The sequence below is a fragment of the Centropristis striata genome, chromosome 18 (genome assembly GCF_030273125.1).
Source record: "Centropristis striata isolate RG_2023a ecotype Rhode Island chromosome 18, C.striata_1.0, whole genome shotgun sequence".
Taxonomy (NCBI): domain Eukaryota; kingdom Metazoa; phylum Chordata; class Actinopteri; order Perciformes; family Serranidae; genus Centropristis; species Centropristis striata.
In genome coordinates, this window is record NC_081534.1 from 27,444,561 (window position 1) to 27,467,065 (window position 22,505).

At 37.1% G+C, this 22,505-nt stretch overlaps 1 protein-coding gene across 1 annotated transcript in view; it reads left to right on the plus strand.

Moving 5' to 3' along the window:
• Window positions 1–22,505, plus strand: part of tbc1d32 (TBC1 domain family, member 32) — a 120,640-nt gene that overhangs the window by 76,637 nt on the left and 21,498 nt on the right. The window contains exons 29-32 of the mRNA XM_059356643.1: window positions 6,897–6,966; window positions 9,746–9,861; window positions 16,853–17,007; window positions 19,316–19,456. Of these exons, the coding sequence (XP_059212626.1) occupies window positions 6,897–6,966; window positions 9,746–9,861; window positions 16,853–17,007; window positions 19,316–19,456 (482 nt within the window). The remainder of the gene's footprint in view (window positions 1–6,896; window positions 6,967–9,745; window positions 9,862–16,852; window positions 17,008–19,315; window positions 19,457–22,505) is intronic.

Sequence of the window (22,505 nt, forward strand, 5' to 3'; positions counted from 1 at the left end):
TAATCAAATATAATGGTTTTTGACAATGTATAAAGAACAAAATCTGAATGAAAATTTATGAAAAATGGTTAAATGTTACAGTAATGATAGAATTGTTTGCATTAAAAATGTGTATATTTTAATAAAATACATTTTGGTGATACCAGCTACACTTGAACACATTTATGTGCTTGCCAAGGAAAAAAAAGAAAACCTTTTGTTGTTTTTTTTAAATGAATTTAGCTCACAGTGTCTCTAAAAATGTCAGAAAATACATTAAAATTCTTTAAAAAGCTTATAAATTCATACTAAACAGTGACTTTAGATTGTATAGGTTATAAAGGGTCAAAGAAAAAATGTGTATTCAATGCTCTTGGATTATTGCTATGAGCTGCACCATGTTCATGAGAATCACCCAGCCGTACAATCAGGAATACAGCAAATATAATACATATAGATATATAACACTATATGTATAGTAATTGGCCAGTAAGGTGTAACAATAACATGTCAGTTTGGATTTAAACGGGTACCTGCCAACTTTATCAAAAAGGAGCACATTCCACAGTCATTGCTTTTAATTATTAGCTGAAATGCGTTTTTTTGATGAGCCTGATAACTATGTGCTTTTAAGTATTGAGACAAATGTCCCTGAGGAAGAGCAGATAATGCATGAGAGTAAAATAATTATTAGCCAGTCATTTGTGTCAAGACGACAGCTAATAAAAGGCAGCATCTGTCTCCAGTGTTACTGAAAATACAGTCTAAATGATGGATAACGGTGATTAAAAGAGAGAATGTATTCAGTGTGGGTTTTATTTATTATGCCTTTTTCAATAATGAGAAAGTCTTGACAGCCAGCCTTTTTCTAAGAAGAATGAAATATTTCCCCACAGTGTATTGGATGTCTTTTATCAGTATCAGCGCAGAGGCATGTCTCCTCTGAGGCCACACTGACAGAGAATCTTAATTCTGACTGTTTGTTTTGATGATTTATTTATCTAAGTTCACTTCACTCTTTTTATACTCACTTCATTTTTAGAAATCAGTAACACTCATTTACATAATTGTATTAATGTTGAACACTTACATGGAGCCAAGTCCATATTTTATATACAAGATTGGGAGGAATTTGTCAGAACAGTTTAATATAGATTTGTGTACTTAAATCACAATGCAAGGGACGAAGTAAGCAGGGTACGAAAGATGAAGTCTGGATACACAAACTTTGCAAGAAATCCGGTATTAACATGTAATAAATACTTGTGTAATTAGACTAAATGAGGGACAAAAGTTAATTTAACCCTCCTGTTGTTCATTTCTCAGGAATAGCAATAATTTTTATGGGTTAATTTGACTCAGGGCATGTTTAATTATCCAAAAGTGTCAGAAACTAACAAATCCCATTAAACATTGTTTATATTTCACTAATAACTCCATTACTAATCACCTCAATCAATATTTACCTCCCACAAATCATGATTCAATGAGGATAATTCAGTCATTTTTCACAAAAAATGCATGTTAAAACTTTTTTTAATGTACATTGGAAACATCTACATATAAAATACAATAGTTTTACATTAAGTTGGTTTTATTTAAATTTGATATTACTTTTTTTTAATGAAGAAATACTTTAAACTATTTTTTTTTACATTTTTAAACTTAGAAATCAGTCAATTTGACCTGCAACATAACAGGAGGGTTAAACTTGTGCACTTACACGGTTTATAATAGTAGGAGTATTGTATCTGAAACTAAATTATATTGTTTCTGTGTGTATAAAGAATCAGTTATTTCTTCAAACTGTCATACTACAAATATGTAAATGAGAGTGATGCATTTCTAGATGCAGGCAGCCAGTTTGGTGCGTGCAACAAGGATTACAGAGCAATCAAAACATTTCCAGGATTCATTTGTAATATTTATCTTTTCCACTGTTTAATTAGAATCATGACATAAATGGAGCGACAAAAGATTGTGAATGCTGCAGAGAAAGTTTGGTAGCTACAATAGTTAATCAGGCGGGCTACTGTCTGTGTTTACTTCTGGTTGAACTCTGAGACAAGTGTTTGAAATTATTATCATAAAATTGAGGTTCTTATGGAAAATTCAAGGACGCTCGTGTGTTCTGCCCTGATGCTTGTTTTGCTAAACTTTCAGAAGCTCTGCACCTGAGGTGGAAAGTGCAAAGTTAGCATATTGTTTATTTTAAAAGTTTAACTAAAGGACAAAAGATGTCTTCTACTTCACTCAAAAGTTCAGTCCTAGTCTGTGTACACTGGATGTTTCCACATCACACTTCTGTAAGTTTTATATTGGATGATGAATAGCTTTCAAACTAGTTTTGTTGTCACAAAATCTTGCTTATGTTTGACTCAGATTTAATGTGAGCAGACAGAAACTTTTCCCTGTGAAAACAGGGAAAAGAGTGAGTATCTAGAGGTAAAGTTGGAGATTTGTACAGGTTAAAATGATTATTTCTACCCTTGTCAATGTCTTTACTATATTTTCGATTCATTTTGTGACTCATTTCATGATTAACAGTTATGGAAAACAACAGACATTTTCTGGGTGACCCCTAACTTTTGGGCGCTAGTATATCTTATAACAACTTATTTATTTTGTTGAGTTATGTTCTGACATTATCCCAAATGTTCCCAACAATGTTCAAACTCAGATAAATCTGCAGTGGTTCTTCTAGGGAAACATAAAATGATACATCAGAGAATAATTATAAATCATGCAGTGTCACAGAATTATTCTTAGTAACAGTTTTACAGCATTTTTTCTGCCACATAGCAGCAAATTTTGCAACACAGTAGTCCAGATAATTAATTCATTGACTTTAATAATGATCCATCTTACTACGATGTGGTTAAAATGGCTAATGCAGCCACCAAAGCTAATGGGGTACGGTAACATTATGATATTAAGTGCAATATATATAAGTGTTTTTTTTTTGGATTATTTTGACAGTCACATCAAATATTTCCATCAGGACTTCAAACTTTGGTGGTTCACCTTTCAAAACTCTTATGATCCCACATTACTTCATGACACAATCAGTCTTTCTGTGTCCTTGTTTTCATTGCGCAGAAATTACATACTGTGCCTTTAAATAATACATAATCTTCACCAAGAGCAAACAACACTGTGAAATAATGTAATGTGTAGTCTCATCTGAGCAGTTGGTTTCGATCTGACATGTTTATTGTTTATTGAGTGGATCCCCATTAGCTGACGCCTTGGCGACTGCTAGTCTTCCTGGGGTCCTTAAAAAGACATAGAACATGACAAACAAACAACATAAACAAAAACAGTACATACAAGAAAAACAATAACAAACACGATTAATACATACATGCAATACTGTTAAAAAAAATTGTACATTCATATTTACCCGACAAATGTTATACTGTAAAAATCGTTAATTCAGATGTCTGTGGTGTCAATATCAGCTGTATACACTTATAATTTATCATTTCATTAGAGAACATTTAAAAGGGAGGATCATGAGGCTACAGATATAGCAGATAAAAAGAGATAAAGTAAGAAAACAAAATAAATTGCAACATATTAGTCATATGGTGGAAGGCATCAAGTGTGTCTTAAGTAATTTTTTGAATGACAATTTGTTTTGCATGCAATAATGTAAGTTAGCACAACAAAGGAAGCCAGTTGTCTGCTCAAAAACAAGTTGGTGAGTTGTTGTTACTTATATCTTTAAGTTGGGGTTCACAACAAGGGACAATAGTTCTGCTAACTCTTATTTCTTTGTTCTTTCTTTGTTTCTTTGCTAGCGGCTAACTGATGCTAGTGGCTAACTGATGCTAGCGGCGCTGCTTGTTACAGCTACAAGAGTAGCCATTAGCGTATCAATGCTAACTCAAAATTGTGGTCACAACATTAGCTGACATTTCATAGCGGCGTTACAATCGTGCCAGAGAAATTCAGAGAAACTCAAAAACAAAACTTAAAATATTTAGTTTAATTGTCCAACTTAAAATGTTATCGAAGTTTGTTGCCTTGAAATTTTGACTTCACCCAACTTTTCTTTTTTTTGCAGTGTAAATGACCTGAGCTGGCGCTCATGGTGTAATGGTTGTGTCTGTTTCTTGTGCTTTCCATTTGGTTGAATGCAAACATGTTACAACTTGATAGAAAATCCTTCAGTCTGTTGCATCAAAGCTGTTGTATTAAATCCACAATACCCCCTAAAAACTTATTTTCACCCTCCAGCATCACACCATGAGTCTGTTATGAAATAGCCATATTAGGACACATCTCTGCACCTCTGCTGTACTTTCTCTTTCATACTAACACGCTGCTATTCCATTTTTCCCTCTGAAATTCCTCCCACCAAATAGCCTCTGAGGAGACCAGGCAGCTGTCATGGCTCTTGTTGAATTCTGCAATCTGCCAGTCTCATGTGTGTAAATGTGTGCAAGCGTGCATGTGTGTGTATGTGGCAGGGGAGCGGGTGGTAGGCAGCACCTCTTAGCGTTTGATTGACGTTGACTACAGTCTTAGCCACTCTGCCCTACTTGAGTGCTCCCATTGTGTGGAGACAGCAGACTCATTTGGCAAGCATTAACCTCTGTCAGTTCACTGTTCTGAGTTGTATCTCCTCACCCTTCATGGCCCCGGCTCCTGAAGGCAGCTGTCCGGCAACTCATTTATTCAGAGACTCTGAGAAATTGGGTGGCTGGGAAAAACCAAGAGAAAGTACCTTTTTATGCAACTGTTACAGCTTAATAGCTCAGACGGAGATCTACTATTACTCCAACGAGTCCCTCATTTAAATGCATTTCCTCGCCACGTTCCACCTTCAGTTAACCCACCTTTTCTTCTGGATTTCAGCAAACGCTTCAATTCAACTGCGACAAGTAATCATTATGTTGCCATTCCAAGTTAAATACTGGAGAGGAAAAAAGACAAAAAAAAGGAGACTAAGCGGCACTAAAATGCAAAAATGGTAATTTTCAAATAATTTTACTTCATTAGTTTAACCAGTGATTGAAAACCTCTTGAGTTTTCTTCGCTTTTGACTTCTCACAAAAATGTATTTTTTTTGCCCTTTGTCAGTTTCAGATGTCTGCGAGGTGTTTCACCAAAGAGATATTTTTCCTCAAAACTTCTCAGATTATCTCATTTAAATAACATTTCAAGGCCCAAAAAAACATTTTCAATAGTTCACATTAACAAAACTTCTTGTAAATACCTCTTTTCAGCAAGAATCCATGTCGGATTTTATCCTCTAACACTGAAATATGCTTTAATTCTTAATTCAAGTTCAGTACAGCATGAATAATATGAGCTTAGTTGTTCATTCTCATCATTTTTTCCCACTTATTTGCTCATTCTGACGATTTTAATCATATCACACATTAGTACTGTACAGAGCATCTTCTGTAATAGAATTACTGGTGAGAAAAGTGTATAAAACACTCTTCTTGTTGTCTTGTTACGCAGTCTCATCAGAAACATAATTATATTTTTCTGCAGTCTCAATTCAACATTATTTTTTAAGGCTCCTCGTAGGTGCCGCGTGCTCGTATTAAATCGTTACTAACTACTGTCAAAGATGCGTTTAATGTGCCGTCTTTCAACAGTTGGTCTTCGTAGCAAAAAGCTAAACGGTTGTGATTATAGTTATTACAAACTGTAAAACACACTCCGGTGGCACAGTGTTGGAGAGACAGAATGGGGGAGGGAGGAAATAAATACAACAAGAAAGCATTCATCTCCATTAGACAGTAATTGCCATCAGCAAGAGGTTTTTTAGAGATGTTAATATGTGAGCAGAGAGAGAAAAAACAGCACCAGTTGTTCTGGCACTGCCTCGTGCCCTCATCACAAGCTATCTTCTACCAATTAATACAAGGTTTGATGGCCTGTGATTAATCCACATTGCTCAATTTGGGTTTTCCGGAGGCAACAGTGTTCAGTTATCGCTCCGATATGTAGATTGAAGCGATCGTATTATCATTTCTATCACATATTTCTGCACCATTAGTCTGTAAATTGGATTCTCCCTGCCACAGATGCCGCCTGGATAATACTTCTTCTATTAATTGTCGAAATCTTCTCATCATCTTACAACAAACTGTCTGAAGCTGGGGATCCATTAGCGCAAATGTAATAATATTCTTTTCCCCAAAGCCAGGAAGCAGTGGAAACATCTTCCGAAACAAAATATCCGCCCTCCTAGAGTTATTGCTCCTTTCATCACTCTCTCTTACACAATTACAACTGTAACTCCAAAAACTAATATATTTTTATGATTCTGCACACTTAATGGTGCTAAGTAAGCGCCCATGAGAGCAGCTGGTGAGACTGATAGCTCAACGATCTGTACAAAGCTGTGGCGTGTGGATCCAAAGCTGCCCTGCTGCAGAGGTTTTTTTTTTTTCAGCCGCTGTAGTATCTCGCTCCACAGATAAAGATAAAGTCCCGAGATAAAGAGCTTTCTCACAGGGCTCAAAATTTCATACCGCATTTTTCTTCCCAAAACTCCACCACACTCCTAAAAAAAAAACCACGAGTTATGACTCCGCCGCTCTGAACCATCAAAACGCTGCTGTGAAATTACCCGTGGCTGACTGTTAGTGAAATTACCCAAGTCACCTTGATGCCGCGCTACCTCGCAAACATCACAATTAAATGGCAAACAACTGCTGTAAAACTGCCAACAAACGAAATTACCCAGACACAACATAACATCTGCAGTGCCTTGAAAGTAGCAGGTCATGATACGTTGTCATGTTTTTCCCATTCTCCACGCTCGTAACGCAGCCCGTTAGTGATGTCTAGGGAGTGTTTTTCCTCCCCAAAAAAACCTGCAGCCATATCCCCTCTCTGCCTTTCCTGGTAATAACCACCTCTCCTTTCTTTTTAATCGCCTTGTTTTACAGCAGAGGAGAAGAGTTTGAAGGGTGCTGTATTATCATCTGTGGAGCAGCTGGGAATCAACACCTGTCTCAGGTATGCACAGTAAAGTGTTTTTCTATAGCTCATAAACCTGTATTTAATTAGACAGTCTTCTGACAGCAACAACCTGCGAAGAGAAGAGAAACCTGCTGTGTACAAACTTGCTGAGCTGCAAGCTTTATTTTACTAACTGCAGCTTGCAGAAAAGCCCTTTAAACACACAAAAAACAAGCAAAATCTAGCACCCTGTTGTTGATGCACCTAATGTTTCCTGTCTTGTTTGGTTTAGTATTGTTTCATTCTATATTAAATGTGATTTAGCACATGTATTTCCCAGAGAAGGTGCATTTACAACATTTCACTTTCTGGCCTCAAGTTCAGTCACTCTGTCCTCTATTTTACTCTGAAGATTTGAGTATCCCGAGGCTCCAGGTGCATTCGTGCCAGAGCCACAGAACTGCTCCAAAATTAACCTATATTTAAACCACCTCTAAAACTTCCACTATAGTTCACTTCAATCATGAACTTTCTCCAAGCAATTTCACTCTGATATCAGGGCTCACCAGAGAGCCTAGTCCCTAACACGGCAAATTAAATTTGGTTTCCTATCCTATTTTCCAGTTTCATATAACCCCGAGATCAGTCTAAAACATGTGTGAGCATGTTCTTAATATTTGGTGTTTAGAAATACTTGCTTACATGTTTAAAGTGGTAATTTCTTGTTTTTAGATGCACACAATACTACAAGATCAAAAATAGAAAATTTTATCATGTATCACACAAAAAAATCCTCTTGATAGGCTTCAAAATGTTTGTGTCAGAAACACCAGTTGTACGGCCAATTAGCACCCTGTAAGAAGCCATTGGCAGCTTTGGTGTGTACAAACTCTGCTTTAATACGACTTAATGCTGAACTTGATGTTTTTAGGTGGCTAAAATGTTACAATTAACTAAAAAACACACATTGTGAAAGGATAAAAGTTCTCAAACATAACCATAGACACTGAAAAACAAGTTCACAGCTCTTAAAATCGCAATGATGCACCTCAATCCTGATGGACGGATGGCCTTTTTATCAACTTGTCAATCACAAAGTAGACACACCCTAAAGCATCCCCTGCTTTATCATCTAATTCATGGATGGGCAACTTAAATGCTGCAGGGGGCCTCAATTTTTCATCAACACTAGCACAGGGCCACATATAGGATAGTCCACTTAACCAGATATGATGAAACTGCAATTTTAAATATGTTTACAGTGCAGTAACTTAACATATTTCAGGCTCAAATGCATGTATAACAGTATAAATAGGAATATAAAAGGTTTGAAGCAAATAAAAAATAACCACTTACTGTGATTTCTTTTTTTTCAGTGCAAGAACAGCAGACCAACATTAATTGCAAGAAGTAATTTTTTTTGCATTTTTACACTGCACTTTTAAGATTTCATGCTCAAATGCATGAGGGCCAGTTTTACTGAGGGCCACTTCAAATGAGGGTGCGGGCCGTATGTGGCCCCCGGGCCTCCAGTTGCCCATCCCTGATCTAATTTATTCTAAATTAACATCATGCCAAATTGCAGAAGACTTGAAACTATAGTGATTGACACCATAAACACATTAGAAAAATGTTTACTGAGGTAATAAATCAAGCGAAAAACCGGTTAATTTTCTCATAGACTTCTATGCAATCGACTTCTTCTGCAACCAGTGCAGTCGCCACCTGCTGGCCGTTAGAAAGAATGCAAATTTAAGGCATTTTTTCCACATTGGCTTCACTTTTCAGGCCCCGAGGCTGCGTCCACTTCTCTAAAAGCCGGAACAGGAAGAGAAGTTTCCTGTGAGGGTTGTGTGAAGGCCACAGCTCACAAAGGTGTGTCCTTCACACAGAGGACCCCAGAGCCACCTGTCCACACCTTTTTTTTCTTAAATATAAACATGCTGCCGTATTCAGAGAAATAATGGTATTCCCTCCTGCTCCTGCAGTAGCATTAGAGCCCCGCTCCTGTCTGAGGTGTGTAAGAGTTCTCCTGCTGCTCTGTTTTCTCTCTAATGACACCAGTGTGCATAGAACTCGGCCTGTTGTTTATTTTCCCATAAGGAGGCCCTCTGACTTGTGTTTCTGTTCTCACACTGTTCCTCTCCGTCCTTAATGACACCCTGCTGCCACATTACATAGCGGATGTATAACTCTTTGCTCGACACCTCCTCTGAAGGGAGCTTTTTCCGGATGAAAAGTTTCCGAGCATGTTCAGAAACGAAGCGAGTGCCATGTTTGCTTTTTCTGTATCAACAGAAAACAGTGCGCGAGCCGAACACCGTGTCTTAAAGGATTAAAAGTTGTTCGACACAAATTCATAATTAATCCTCCACTTAGAAGTGTCTGACTCGCGCAGTTAAATCTGACCACACTGGACTTGTTGAATTCAATTTTGATGAGTACTTCTGTGTGTTCGCCCGAGGCCCCAGTGTTTCTTTGTCTCTGTGTTATTGTTTCTCCCATTGTGTTGCGCGGCTTTCATTTGAGCACAAGAAGGGGATTATGGCAGTTCATAGAGAAATAATAACTCTGAGAAATTAAAATTAATCAATTAAGATTTTATAGAAAAACAGGGTTTTTTTTCAGATACTGTAAGAAAAACATTCATGTTTTAGTTGCAGTTAACAAAAGAGAGACGTGATGTATTTTAATTAAAGGACTTCACTTCAAAATATGCCTGATGTCCTTGGTAAAATACCAACTATTTACTAAGACTTTGTGTCAGAAGAACTCTGCAAAGATTGATAGACATGTGAGGTTTGCATAACTTGTGTTTGTTTGTTTTTGACTTCAGGTACGGCAGCTTCTTGAAACTGCTGCCAGAAGATGCTGTGAACAAGCTGACGCTGCTGATCAAACATATTAAGACCTTCTTGTCCACCCAGAGAATCAAATCTGCTTCACAGCTCAGTATCCTTTACAGCATGGGTCTCAAACTCGCGGCCCGCATGCCAATTGCGGCCCTTGTGACGATATTTTGTGGCCCCCACCTTGACATGAAAGGTTAATGTGAGTTTTATATGAATGGCACTTTACCGTGTTGTGTGTGGAAGGTCCCTTTAATTATTTGCTAATTTTTTTATTTTTTTTTAATAATTGTGTGTCTTTTTCAATAATTTTGTGTCTTTTTAATAATTTTTTATTAATCCTGTGGTGTTTTTTTTGTTGTTGTCATTTTGTGTCTTTTTTGGGTCATTTTGTCTTTTTTATAATTTTGTGTCTTTTTTGGTAATTCTGTCTTTTTTTGTCTTTTTTTAAAGTAATTTAGTTTTTTTCTGTTATTTTGTGTCCTTTTTGTTCATTTTGTGTCTTTTTTGGGTCATTTTGTGTCTTTTAAGTAATTGTGTGTCTTTTTTAGTAATTCTGTATATTTTTTGGTCATTTTGTGTCTTTTTGTCATTTTGTGTCTTTTTTGTAATTCTGTGTCTTTTTTAAAGTAATTTAGTGTTTTTTCAATCATTTCGTGTCTTTTTTTAATTTTATTTTGTTTATTTTTTTGGTCATTTTGATACTGCCTCCAGTGGCCCCCAGGTAATTTGAGTTTGAGACCCCTGCTTTACAATCTCCACAGCTGCACCCATGCTACTATCAAGGTATTCACCCTGTCAGACATTTTCACATTTTCTTGGGCTTCATTTTTTGTTCAATTACATTAATACGGAAATATTTTGTAGGGGTCCACATATAACCTTATTATCACATCAATTGAATTGCTCTGTGCACAGTACATGTGTCATTGAACAAAATATTAGACTACCCTTTTTCTTCAATTTCTTGTTCATTTTTAATGAATTAATTAACAATTAATTGTAGAAAACAAGTTTGATCTAATAACTTTTCCCCTGGCTGTATATGTTAAGAGACTGAAGAGTTTTCAGACAGCTAAAGTTTTATATTTGATTAGTCTTTATCCCTTTTCAATTTTTAAATAAAGTGTAATATAGTAGGGTATGTGCACCGCTATGCAAAGTGCAAAATACTTTCCATACCAATGCTTCAAAAAGTTTCCTGAATTTCAAATGAAACGGCCCCAAGTTGGCCTAGGGGAGGGGGGAGGAACATAAAGCTAGATGATGAGGAATATGAGGAGTCAAGAGGTCGATCACTTTAAGCTTTTTATTGCGAAATGCAGACGCCTATAGAGATCGATGAGATCCCCAGCCAAAAAACAAACAAGCAAAATCAGCCCTGAGGTAAAATCAAATCACAAAGCTAACTAAACCGCCCAAAAAGAAAAACTGAAACTAACCTCTTATCAACACAAGAAAAGAGGAGAGTAAATGTTGAAAATGGGGCTTCTCTTCTGGCTGATTTGGCCAAATCATCTTGCGCTAATTTGCATTTCCATAAACAGTTTCAGTGAGCCACATGTGTCCAAGATGGAACACCAGGGAGTGGGGCCAAATGGTGCTCATCAGCTTCGGAGCCTCCTGGCAAGACTATTAACAGTGATTAAAAGTAAAGTAACATCAGGCAGTAATAACTTAACATGACACCAACACAGCTACAGACTAAACCTTTACAGAAGAGCTGAAACACACAACAACTCTGGATGACAGATGGCAAAAGAGACCTAGAAGAGCAGTTACTACATGCATTTGAGCATGAAATCTTAAAAGTGCAGTGTAAAAATGCACCAAATTACTTCTTGCAATTAATGTTGGTCTGCTGTTCTTACACTGCAAAAAAAGAAATCACAGTAAGTGGTTATTTTTTATTTGCTTCAAACCTTTTGCATTCCTATTTATACTGTTATACATGCATTTGAGCATGGAATATTTTAAGTTGCTGCACTGTAAACATATTTAAAATTGCAGTGTCATCATATCTGGTTAAGTACCCAGTCCTATATGTGGCCCTGTGGTAGTGTCCATGAAAAATGATGGCCCCCTCCAGCATTGAAGTTGCCCATCCCTGGCCCAGACAGACTGATTCAACATGGAACAGTTGCAGAAACATTTACTGTTTTCGCTATAAATCACAGTAAAAACTTTCAACGGTTAGTGTTACCATTTAAAATTTGAATTGTTAAAAGGGTGTTGGATAACTGCACTTTGAAAAACTCTTGTTGCATAAAAGAGGTTGCTGCAGTTTCCTCTTCTGGCCACATGGTGCCATCTTTAACGATAATGCACATTTTACTTGGTTTTCTATTGCTATATTATTATTTTAATGTTTCAGCAAACAAAAAGTGCATAGTGCTGCTAGTGTTATTTGCAGTTTTCAATGAAAAACTTGAAACTATTCCAGTGTGTGTATCAGAACACAGCTCACTATAATTATGATATGAAAATTTCACACCATTTAATCTCTATTCATCAGCCAGTGGCAATAAGAAGAGGGGGAAAAGGCCCACAGACGCTGAGGAGCAACTCAGCACAAATTAGTCACACGTTTACCTGAAGGGGAACATAATGTCAGATTCCACATTCGAAAAACTAAAACTTAAAGTTTGCAACACAAGGAGAAACCTATAATTTGTAATGTCGATTTTATAAATAAACACATTTTATAGTGGTAAAGAAGACATGCAGATATGAGTGAAGCAAAGTGAGAGTTAAGGCTTTATTAGCTACAGTAAGGATTGATACAATATCTTTTCTCTAATTCAACAGAGTACACAGTATATACAGTCATGGAAAAAATTATTAGACCAACCTTATTTTCTTCAATTTCTTGTTCATTTTATTGCCCGGTACAACTAAAGGTACATTTGTTTGGACAAATAAATTGATAACAACAAAAATAGCTCATAAGAGTTTATTTAAGAGCTGATATCTAGACATTTTCCATGGTTTTGTTGTTAATGATTTTGGTTATTGTAAAAAAAAAAACATGGAAAATGTCTAGATATCAGCTCTTAAATTAAACTCTTATGAGCCATGTTTGTTGTTATCATTATATTTGTCTAAACAAATGTACCTTTAGTTGTACCAGGCATTAAATTGAACAAGAAATTGAAGAAAACCAGGGTCTAATAACTTTTTCCATGACTCTGTGTGTGCGTGCAGTAGCAGCAGTGTCAGGTTAATAACGTCCCCAGTCTCACGCTGACAGAGACATTGAGGGACTGATAGTGTCCTCCTCTGCCTGATCAGCACCGTACAGATTATCTTCCTCCATCTGCGTCTCAGAGAACAGTTCAGCCTCCTTTTGTCCCAAAAAAAAAAGCTCCTGATAGTCCTCCTATCTCCTTCAGAAAGTTTCCTTTTGTACGTGGACAATTGAACATGAAAACACCGACTGGAGATGGAGAGTCTTAAGAAATATAAGACAGACTGACATTTTCCTTGTAATACTGAGGACACGCTGACATTTGAGGTAATATGAACAAGTTGCTGGTGAAGATATTTATGTTGAGCAGTTATATGGTAATTTAGCTGTATACAGAGTTACCACAATGTTTTTGCAGCTCAAATTTATCGTTTCGGTACATATTATAGTCAGTTATAGATATATGAGTAGTGAAGAGACTCAGAAAGTTCCTCCTGCTACAAACTGAAGTGCACAGTATATAATAAATTGATAAAATTTGATTTACTTTTGTAACTTTTTCAGAAAGTCCACAGAAGTAGTAGGCTTAGTTAAAGTGGGGTAATGCAGCATAAAATCAGTATTTTTAGGTTTTTATTGATGTTAGATCAAAGCCCTTTTTTTTCTTTTTCAGGCTTTGCTTTATTTATAATTCTTTAATATTCAAATGATGTCTTGACAGAGTGTACTTCAAGCAGATGAGGCTTGTCTGTCAGTCAGTTTCAAAGACTTATTTGAAGTTTTAGTGTGTGGGATTTAGGGAGATATAACAATCACAATTATATTTTCATTAGCGTATAATCACTTGAAACTAAGAATCGTCGTGTTTCCATTAGCTCGGAATGATCCCTTTATATCCGTAGCGCAAAGAAGTCCTCTCTCACGGGGTCCGGCATGTTGCAAGGCCTCTGGAATAGCAATCTAGTCTTTCTGTGTCACAGGAGACATAAATACCAGTCTGTCTTGTTACAGTCCTGTGTTTGTTTGACCCGTCCACCACCTGCCTAAAGACCCAGAAGAGATTCTCTTACTATTTATTTACGTAGCCTCACTCCCGAATTTCCTTCTGTCATAACTAGTACGGCCACTAGAGGTCGCCACTAACAACAAATGCCAATTTGGTTGTAATATTCTGCAATTCCAGGCTTATAATTTTAGAGTTATCTGTAGAATGACAGTGCATATCTTCTTGTCATCAGCCTGGGAATGTGTCAAACAGCATGCTGTACACAACATGCTGTTTGACGGTGTAGCAGATAATTGGGGTCCCTCCTCAATATACTACACCATGGATGGGCAACTTAAATGCTGGAGGGGGCCACAATTTTTCATCGACACTACCACAGGGCCACATATACAGTACAGGCCAAAAGTTTGGACACACACCTTCTCATTCAATGCGTTTTTCTTTATTTTCATGACTATTTACATTGTAGATTCTCACTGAACTCAATCAAAACTATGAATGAACACATATGGAATTATGTACTTAACAAAAAAAGTGTGAAATAACTGAAAACATGTCTTGTATTTTAGATTCCTCAAAGTAACCACCCTTTGCTTATTAGAATATAAGACATGTTTTCAGTGATTTCACACTTTTTTGTTAAGTACATAATCCCACATGTGTTCATTAAAAGTTTTGATGAATTTACAATGTCAATAGTCATGAAAATAAAGGAAACACATTGAATGAGAAGGTGTGTCCAAACTTTTGGCCTGTACTGTAGGACAGTGCACTTAGATATGATGAAAGTGCAATTTTAAATATGTTTACAGTGCAGTAACTTAACATATTTCATGCTCAAATGCATGTATAACAGTATAAATAGGAATACAAAAGGTTTGAAGCCAATAAAAAATAACCACTTACTGTGATTTCTTTTTTTTATCAGTGCAAGAACAGCAGACCAACATTAATTAAAAGAAGTAATTTTTTGCATTTTTACACTGCATTTTAAGATTTCATGCTCAAATGCATGTAGTTGTACTGAGGGGCACTTCAAGTGAGGGTGCGGGCCGTATGCAGCCCCCGGGCCTCCAGTTGCCCATCCCTGTACTACAAAGTAGGTACATAACACTTAATACAACTGTCAAGTCGATCGCATGGGCGGTCATCGAGTAAATCAAAAGAGACAGAGTCTGAAATGTGACATTGTAACCTGAATAGTTTCTGAGTTTGTGAAGCCTATTTTACATGCTGTGGGATTATATCTAGTGAATGTTTTAAGGGCATGTTGCATATTAAATTATTCTGTGTGCATTCCACCTAAACAAAAAGTTAAGGTTTACATTATTCAAAGGCAGAGAATCGTTAGAAAGACGTGTGGATAGCCTGGGGTTGTTTTACCGGAGTCGACTCCTGAACTAATCGCTCTACAGCTCTCCTGCAACATGACTCACACCTGAATATGCACTTATTTGCTTCCAGCAGGGTCTTATTAAATGATCAAAAGTCTAAATGAAACTCTTAACTCACGGAGTTAAATGCTCCAGAGCCCCAAACAAACCGCTCGAGAAAAAAACTCAGGGTTACAAACTTAAGAGTCTAATTGTGTTGTGACCCTGGTGTGTTGAAATCATGTTTTGTTGAATTACCGTCATTTCTGACGTAATGTGATGTTCACAATGCAGAGCTGCCACCCGGGAGACCTTGTAGTAAATTAATCATATTGACTGGTTTCCTCACAGGATTCACACTTGGCTCCTCGTTCACGGAAATCACACACACAAAAAACACATTTTTCTACATGTTATGCAAAAAGACATGAATCATTCAGCTTTCCCTCTCATAAATTCACAGAATGATACAGCCGACAGAGGAATGGATCTTAGCGGGTAAAACTGTAGGAGGCTGTTTTTCTGCCATGAGATAATGGTCTGGTGTATCAGGGTTAATTGACTGTCAAAGCATTACTCGCTCTGTGGTTGACACTCTGCAGTGTCAGTAAAGTGGTATTAGCTTAGCGCTTTATTTAACACAACATAAGGACTCAGTTTCTTGTGACGCCTAAACGGGGTCTTTACAAATCCTTTAAAATATAGACAAAGTCGACGAATTTCAGCTCTGATAATATTTGAGCAACTAATTCTGTTTGCGAGAATTAATTCCACACCACCTGCTGTTGCCAGAAAATATCTGTCAAGTCAAATTATTCAGTTTTTTGTTTATGCCTCGCTGATGTACAGCTCTGTAGATCATTAATTAGTAATAAAATTCAGACGTTTTAACATGCAAAGTGGTGCTTTCTCCTCATTAAAGCTGCTACCAATTAAATTTGTGATACAGAAGGCTCATCTGTGCAGATCCACAGCCCACATATATCTCTCCCATATACTGTTAATGGACCATTTTCAGGCATGGGTGGATTATGAGACAATGGGCCCTGCATGCAAAACGCCCCATCACCTCTCCTATATAGGAGCAAGACACACTTTATAGGTTGTTTTTGGCTCTTTTGATTGTTTTTTGTTTGGTCTTTTAGTAGTTGTTCTGCATCCCTCTGTGGTTTTGTGTCTCTTTGTGGTCGTTTTGCGCCTCGTTGCAGTTGCTTTGTGTCTCTTTGGAGCCATTTTGAGTCTCTTTGTGTTTGTTTAGCTCCTTTTCATAATCATCGTGGTTCTCTTTGTTTCTCTCTGCAGCTATTTTGCATCTCTGTGTTGTTCTTTTTGTTGTGACATTTGCAGGTGAAGGCCAAGTTGGCCCTTGACACTTCGGGCCCCTGGGGGCTGTTCAGTAGTCCATCCATGCTTTCATGCTGCAAAACTAATCTCAGGAGCTATGTTTGTTTAGCTTTGCTGCGAGTCTGAGTCATTGATCTTTGTGTCTCCTCCATCAGTCGTGTGGCTCTTTAACTCTGCCTTCCAGTCACTCAGCAGGACGGTTATCCAGGACACGACTGGCTGGCCTCCACGGTGTTCCTCGCCATGGCTGGAGACGTGGACCGATCGCTGGGTTTGCTGCTCAACCTGTCCTCTCTGCTAACCTCTGCGTTCATATGGCCAGCAAGGATTCACGCCTCTGTGAGTAGTAAAACACGGGAGGGCTGCACTGAATAGTTTGAAGCTTCAGTCATAACATTAACGTTCAGATTTTAAATCAAGGTTCAAATGCTGCTGTTGCATTGCGACACTTCCACATCTATTCTCCTTTCGTGTCATTGTGTGTCTTTTTTGGTCATTTTGTGTCTTTTTTTAGTCTTTTTGTGTCTTTTTTTAGTCTTTTTGTGTATTTTCTTTAGTAATTTTGTGTATTTTTTTGTAATTTTGTGTCCATTTTAGTTATTTTTTGTCATTTTTTAGTCTTTTTGTGTCTTTTTTTAGTCTTTTTGTGTCTTTTTTTTGTCTTTTTGTGTATTTTTTTTAGTAATTTTTTGTATTTTTTTGTAATTTTGTGTCAATTTTAGTTATTTTGTGTCTTTTTTTTGGTCATTTTGTGTTTTTCTTTTAGTCATTTTGTATCTTTTTTTGGCCATTAACATTCAGATTTTAAATCAAGTTTCAAATTCTGTTTTCCTCTTCTCTGTTTTAAACTACACTAGTATTATTTGTAGAATTAGATTCTGGTTTCGACTTGTCTGACCCAGACTTTTTTTTCAATAACTCCAAAGTTTTGTGAAGTCCAAAAGTCAAAATGCATTGAAAAAAAGAAAGATGCAATTATTTTTTAAATTCACAACCTGGTTCGTCTACCAACATATTCAGCTTCAATCCATATTTGTTGGCATTAAACCTTTCAAAAACAACTTTTTCACTGCAGTCCAAAAAACAGTTTACTCTACTGCTTGCTGCACACAAAGGGAGACACCTACCTGTATTAACAGGGCTGTATAACAGCACCATAGATTACATTTATATAACCATAATAACTAAGAATTTAACAATATTATAGTAAATAACTAAAGAAACACTAATAAAAATGTGTATGTGGTATGCTTGCCACTCAAGAAGACATCAAATATGACGACAGACATTCAAAGCTTTATTCAAAAGCCTCAAAAGGAGCTTTAAATGTAAAAAATACATATTCCATACAGCCCCATAAGAACGTACAACTACACCCACAGTGCATCGATTCAAAAGCACCATAGTTGGTCTTTGAATGTGTAGTAATTTTGCACTTTAAAAGCATCAAATGGCAGCAAAACCTAGAATATGAAAAAAAGAAACATTTCTCAATAGTCATGCATCATCCTACAGAGCTTTCAGATTCAACGTATTGTTACATCTTGAAGAGTTCAGTCATGGTGCTGCTGCTGCTCAAGAGGCGGTTTGAGATTGCTTTAAAGAAAAAGTTATTGTAAATGTGGCCTAAAAAGGCGTTCATGTAAGTGCTAAATTAGCTGGTGCAGTAATCTCATCTCTGTCGAGGCTGGAACAGCTTTTTACATCTGCATCTAAGTGCAGGTGTCGTTCAGAGATCTTTATGCTAACACATTCGCTTCAAACCCGCCTCCCAACTGTTTCCAGCCTCGTCATCCGTCTCATTTAATCCCTTTCTCTTTTTTTTATACGCAATATGTCAACTATCACAGCAAAGAAAACATGAATAAATGAAGATGATGATGAATCCGAACAGCGTTTCTCACATAATGACTTCCAGTTTGACTTTGTGTTTTCATTCCTCAACATGGTGAAAAACAAACAGGATGTTTTTTACTTGCGGCGTAGCGCTAAAAGGAAGATGACTGAAAGAGATAAATGAGGGGTAAAAAAAAGGGGAAATAATGGAGTAAAAGGAATTCATGTTAGGAGAATGAGTCTAAAATAGAGCCTGGTTTCAATCATTGTAAATTGCAGGGGAGACGTTTTTCTACCATTACCCCAACCTCTGTCATCTCGTCAAAGTCAATACAGCTCAATTGGATTCGTCTGAAAGTGTGTTACGTGCTCTCAGTGTGTTTGCCGCAGATGCAGTCGGTGAATTTCTCCACACAGCAGTTAGTCTCCAACTACTCATCGTGGTCGATTTTGTCAATATCACGGAAAACAGAAAGGGCACAAATAATTAAGAGGCGGCTGCAGCTTCAGAGGGAATGTGTGCACGAACACACATGCACACATCTGCGTGTGCACGCTAACAGCATGCTGTTTCTATTTCCATTACTGGAAATAGGAGCAAATAAAAGTATTCAAGACTGTTTTTATCTCTATATCAGCATCGAATACAAAACAAAGAGCTTGTAATTGATGTTTCGGTTGTTTTTGTTTGAATATCCAGCAGCAGTGCAGGAGGAATTGGACATCATTTACAGATATAGAGCTCCACTTTAAATGTGAAAATGTTCTGACACCAAAATAGATTAAAAAGTGTTTGTGTTTGTGTTGACAGGTCCATGTTCCTGTGGATGTAGCTGAATCAGGAATCTCTCCGGTTTACTGGTGCACGGCTCACTACGTGGAGATGCTGCTGAAAGCTGAAGTTCCTCTCGTCCACTCGGCCTTCAGGATGTCTGGCTTCACTCCGTCACAGGTAAACAAGGAGACAAACTGCAAGCTTGTCTGAAGGGCTAAAACAGTGGTTCCCAAACTGGGGGGCGTGACCCCTAGGGGGGGCCCAGGGTTACAAAAAGGGGGGCGTGGCAAGGCTAAATTGAAATAATTTCATTGTTCTCCAATGCTGCACTGTAAAAAATAATCTGTTTGATTTACGATAAAATACCGGCAGCTTTGGTTAACAGAACTTCACCATAAAAAATACAGTGAGTGGGGTTTTCTATTCTAAATTCAAATATAAATATCAGCAAAAACTGTAATTTAGACTGAGTAGTCCCTTTATTTTTAGGGTAATTGTGTCATTCATTCACACATAATTTTTTTTACAGCAAAACTGCGTGTTTCATACAGTTTATGACAGAAAAAAGTAAAAGTTTTGTGCTATTCTTTGATTTACAGTAATTAAAAGTGTCTAATACGGTGATATACAATTTTTAATTTTACGCCCTATGTCTGATGTATTTCACAGCCTTTTACTGTTATTTCTACAAACGCTACAAAACTAAATCAGATCATGACTCTACTTGAAATATTACAAGAGAAAAAAAACAAGGATGAAAAAAATGACAAGACCATTCTTGCTTGTTGTGTGGAGTCCGCCGGGGGGCCTGAAAGTATTTTTTAGATAAAAAAGGGGGTCCCAGTAGAAAAAAATTGGGAACCACTGGGCTCAAATATAGTAAAATAATAGATGTTTCAAATCACAGAATGATAAAAGCTCAGGATATACAACATTTATATATTTGTATCTTCTGTTAACGGTATAATATGTAACATTTTCAAATGTTATAACCTGAAAACAACTAGATCTATTGTTAATGCATCACAGTTTTTTGTAAGATTTTCAAACCCAGAGAAAACTCTATTTTTTATGAAGAACACAACGCTTCATTTCTGTCACCTTGTAATGGCGTCATCCTCTCCTCAGCATTGTGGTTGTCTGCCTGAAGGTGTCATGAACTGGCTTTTTATCCAGTTTTTATCCATGATTTTTTTTAAGTTATTGTTTGATTTTCACTATATATTGTGACCTGATGAAGGATTTTTATCATCGGACATCTGGATCTTAAGTTATCAGAGAAACAAGCTGAGCAAATATAACGCCAGCTTGGCTCCGTCGGCGTGCTGAACAGCATTGAAGAAACACTGATTTTTAATGTGAAACTGCCTCATTTGGTGTTTTTACTGGTTTTAATCACCTGGTCAGTTTGTTTTGGACAGAAGGAGACTTCTGTGGATAATTCGGCTTCTAGTTAAAAGCTCCTGAACGTCTGGACAATAAGTTATTAGAGAGAAAAAGGGAGCAAAAGTAGCGTTAGCTCGGCTCACAGATTTTCCTTCGGTGTTGATTCGACTTCACTTTGAGCGTCCTGAGTTCTTCCTGAACGTCTACATATGTTTTTATTTCAGAAAAATGAAAAAATAGCTTTGTTAGAGCGATCTAAAAAAACGTTTCCATATCCCTTTTTCAAATATCTCCCTGCGTTTTTAATAAGGGACCCAATGAGGCTGTTGGTGGTGTTGGTGCCGCATCTGTGCATCGTACGCCCAAACTATAACTCTGACAGCTTTACCAGAGGATTGTGAGTGAGAAGACAAATTTTCCTACGTTTCTATGTATAAATTATTTCTGTAGAGTGAAATTTGCGGCCTGGAGCGCAGTTTTAAAATAAATTTTTTGACAGTTTTACCTCTCCCTCTACACTCTGAGCGATGACATCACACACTCTGACACGAACATTCCGTGCAATACACACCCATTATAATCTCAGAATTTCTCAAAAAATTATCATGGTCATTGAGCAGGGATTGATAAAAAACTATATGACCTATCGAAACGTGGATTAATACACCGATACACAAGACTTGTGTCTACTGTTTAAAGTTTAAATGGAGTCTCTAGGTTAAATTATGCCGGAGAAGTAGACGTTTAAAAATCTCCAATGATTGTTCTTTTTCGCTCATTTTTTGTCGGCCGCGATTGCCCCGAGGCCCTAATTAGTTTTTAATTGCCAGAGCAAATAACCACTATATTTCCATTGTATTTCTGTTATTTCCCAGAAATTCCTGTTGTTTTCCACCTTAAATATTCACAGAATTTGTTCAACTTCAGTTCAGTGTATCACTGTCATTGCTAACTGAAGTTGAGTTCTTCTACAATAGAGGCATTTTGTATTTACTTAATACTGATTATACTGACAAATATTGATATTCAGACAGACTAAACACTCAGAAATTGAGAGTAAGAAGCTTTGCAGACAAAAGTTTCTGTCTCGACTTCAGACAAATTAGTTTGAACTAAATATCTAATTCTTACTTTGCTGTCTTTGTATGCTAATTTCCATTTCCTGAGCTGCTTAGATCAATAAAGGACAGCCATGACTACTGACGGAGGAAATAAAAGGAACTGAATTTGGATGTTTAATTCAGAATATACTGCATACAACAACATCAGACGAGTCAGCAGCTCATTTTGTTCTGTCACTGTTGAATATTTCATTAATGATGTCGGCGAGGGACACAAAAACAGGGTTTAAAGCCGTATTTAACCACACGCCCTGCGAATGAATCCCCTCTTTATCCTGCTTTGACTTCCCTCCACTTTAAAATACCAAAATACAGTTTTGACATTGAATCTTTTTTTTGCTTTTGTTAAACCGAGCGGTTGAAAAGTTAGATCATTGCTCCGCCGCACCTGATTCCTTTGACGCAGACTTTTCTCCCTCACAAACAACGAGGAAGAAAAAAAAAAAAAAGGTTCTTCACCTTGAATCCTCTTACGTTTGATCCTGTCTTCTGTGTGTCGGCGGCTGACAGTCGAGGCTCACATAATGTACGGCAGCAGGGGCGCTTATAAGACTCGCCGCGTTTGCATCAAAGATCTGAACTCGCCGTCTCCGGGGTGGAGTAAAACGTTAACATTCAGCTCATCTCTTTGCTCTTCAAGGAGATAATGGGCACCTGCTCTTCAGTCAGAAATGGAAATATCTATTCCAAAAGTTTGAGCTTTGAAAGGCTGACAAAGC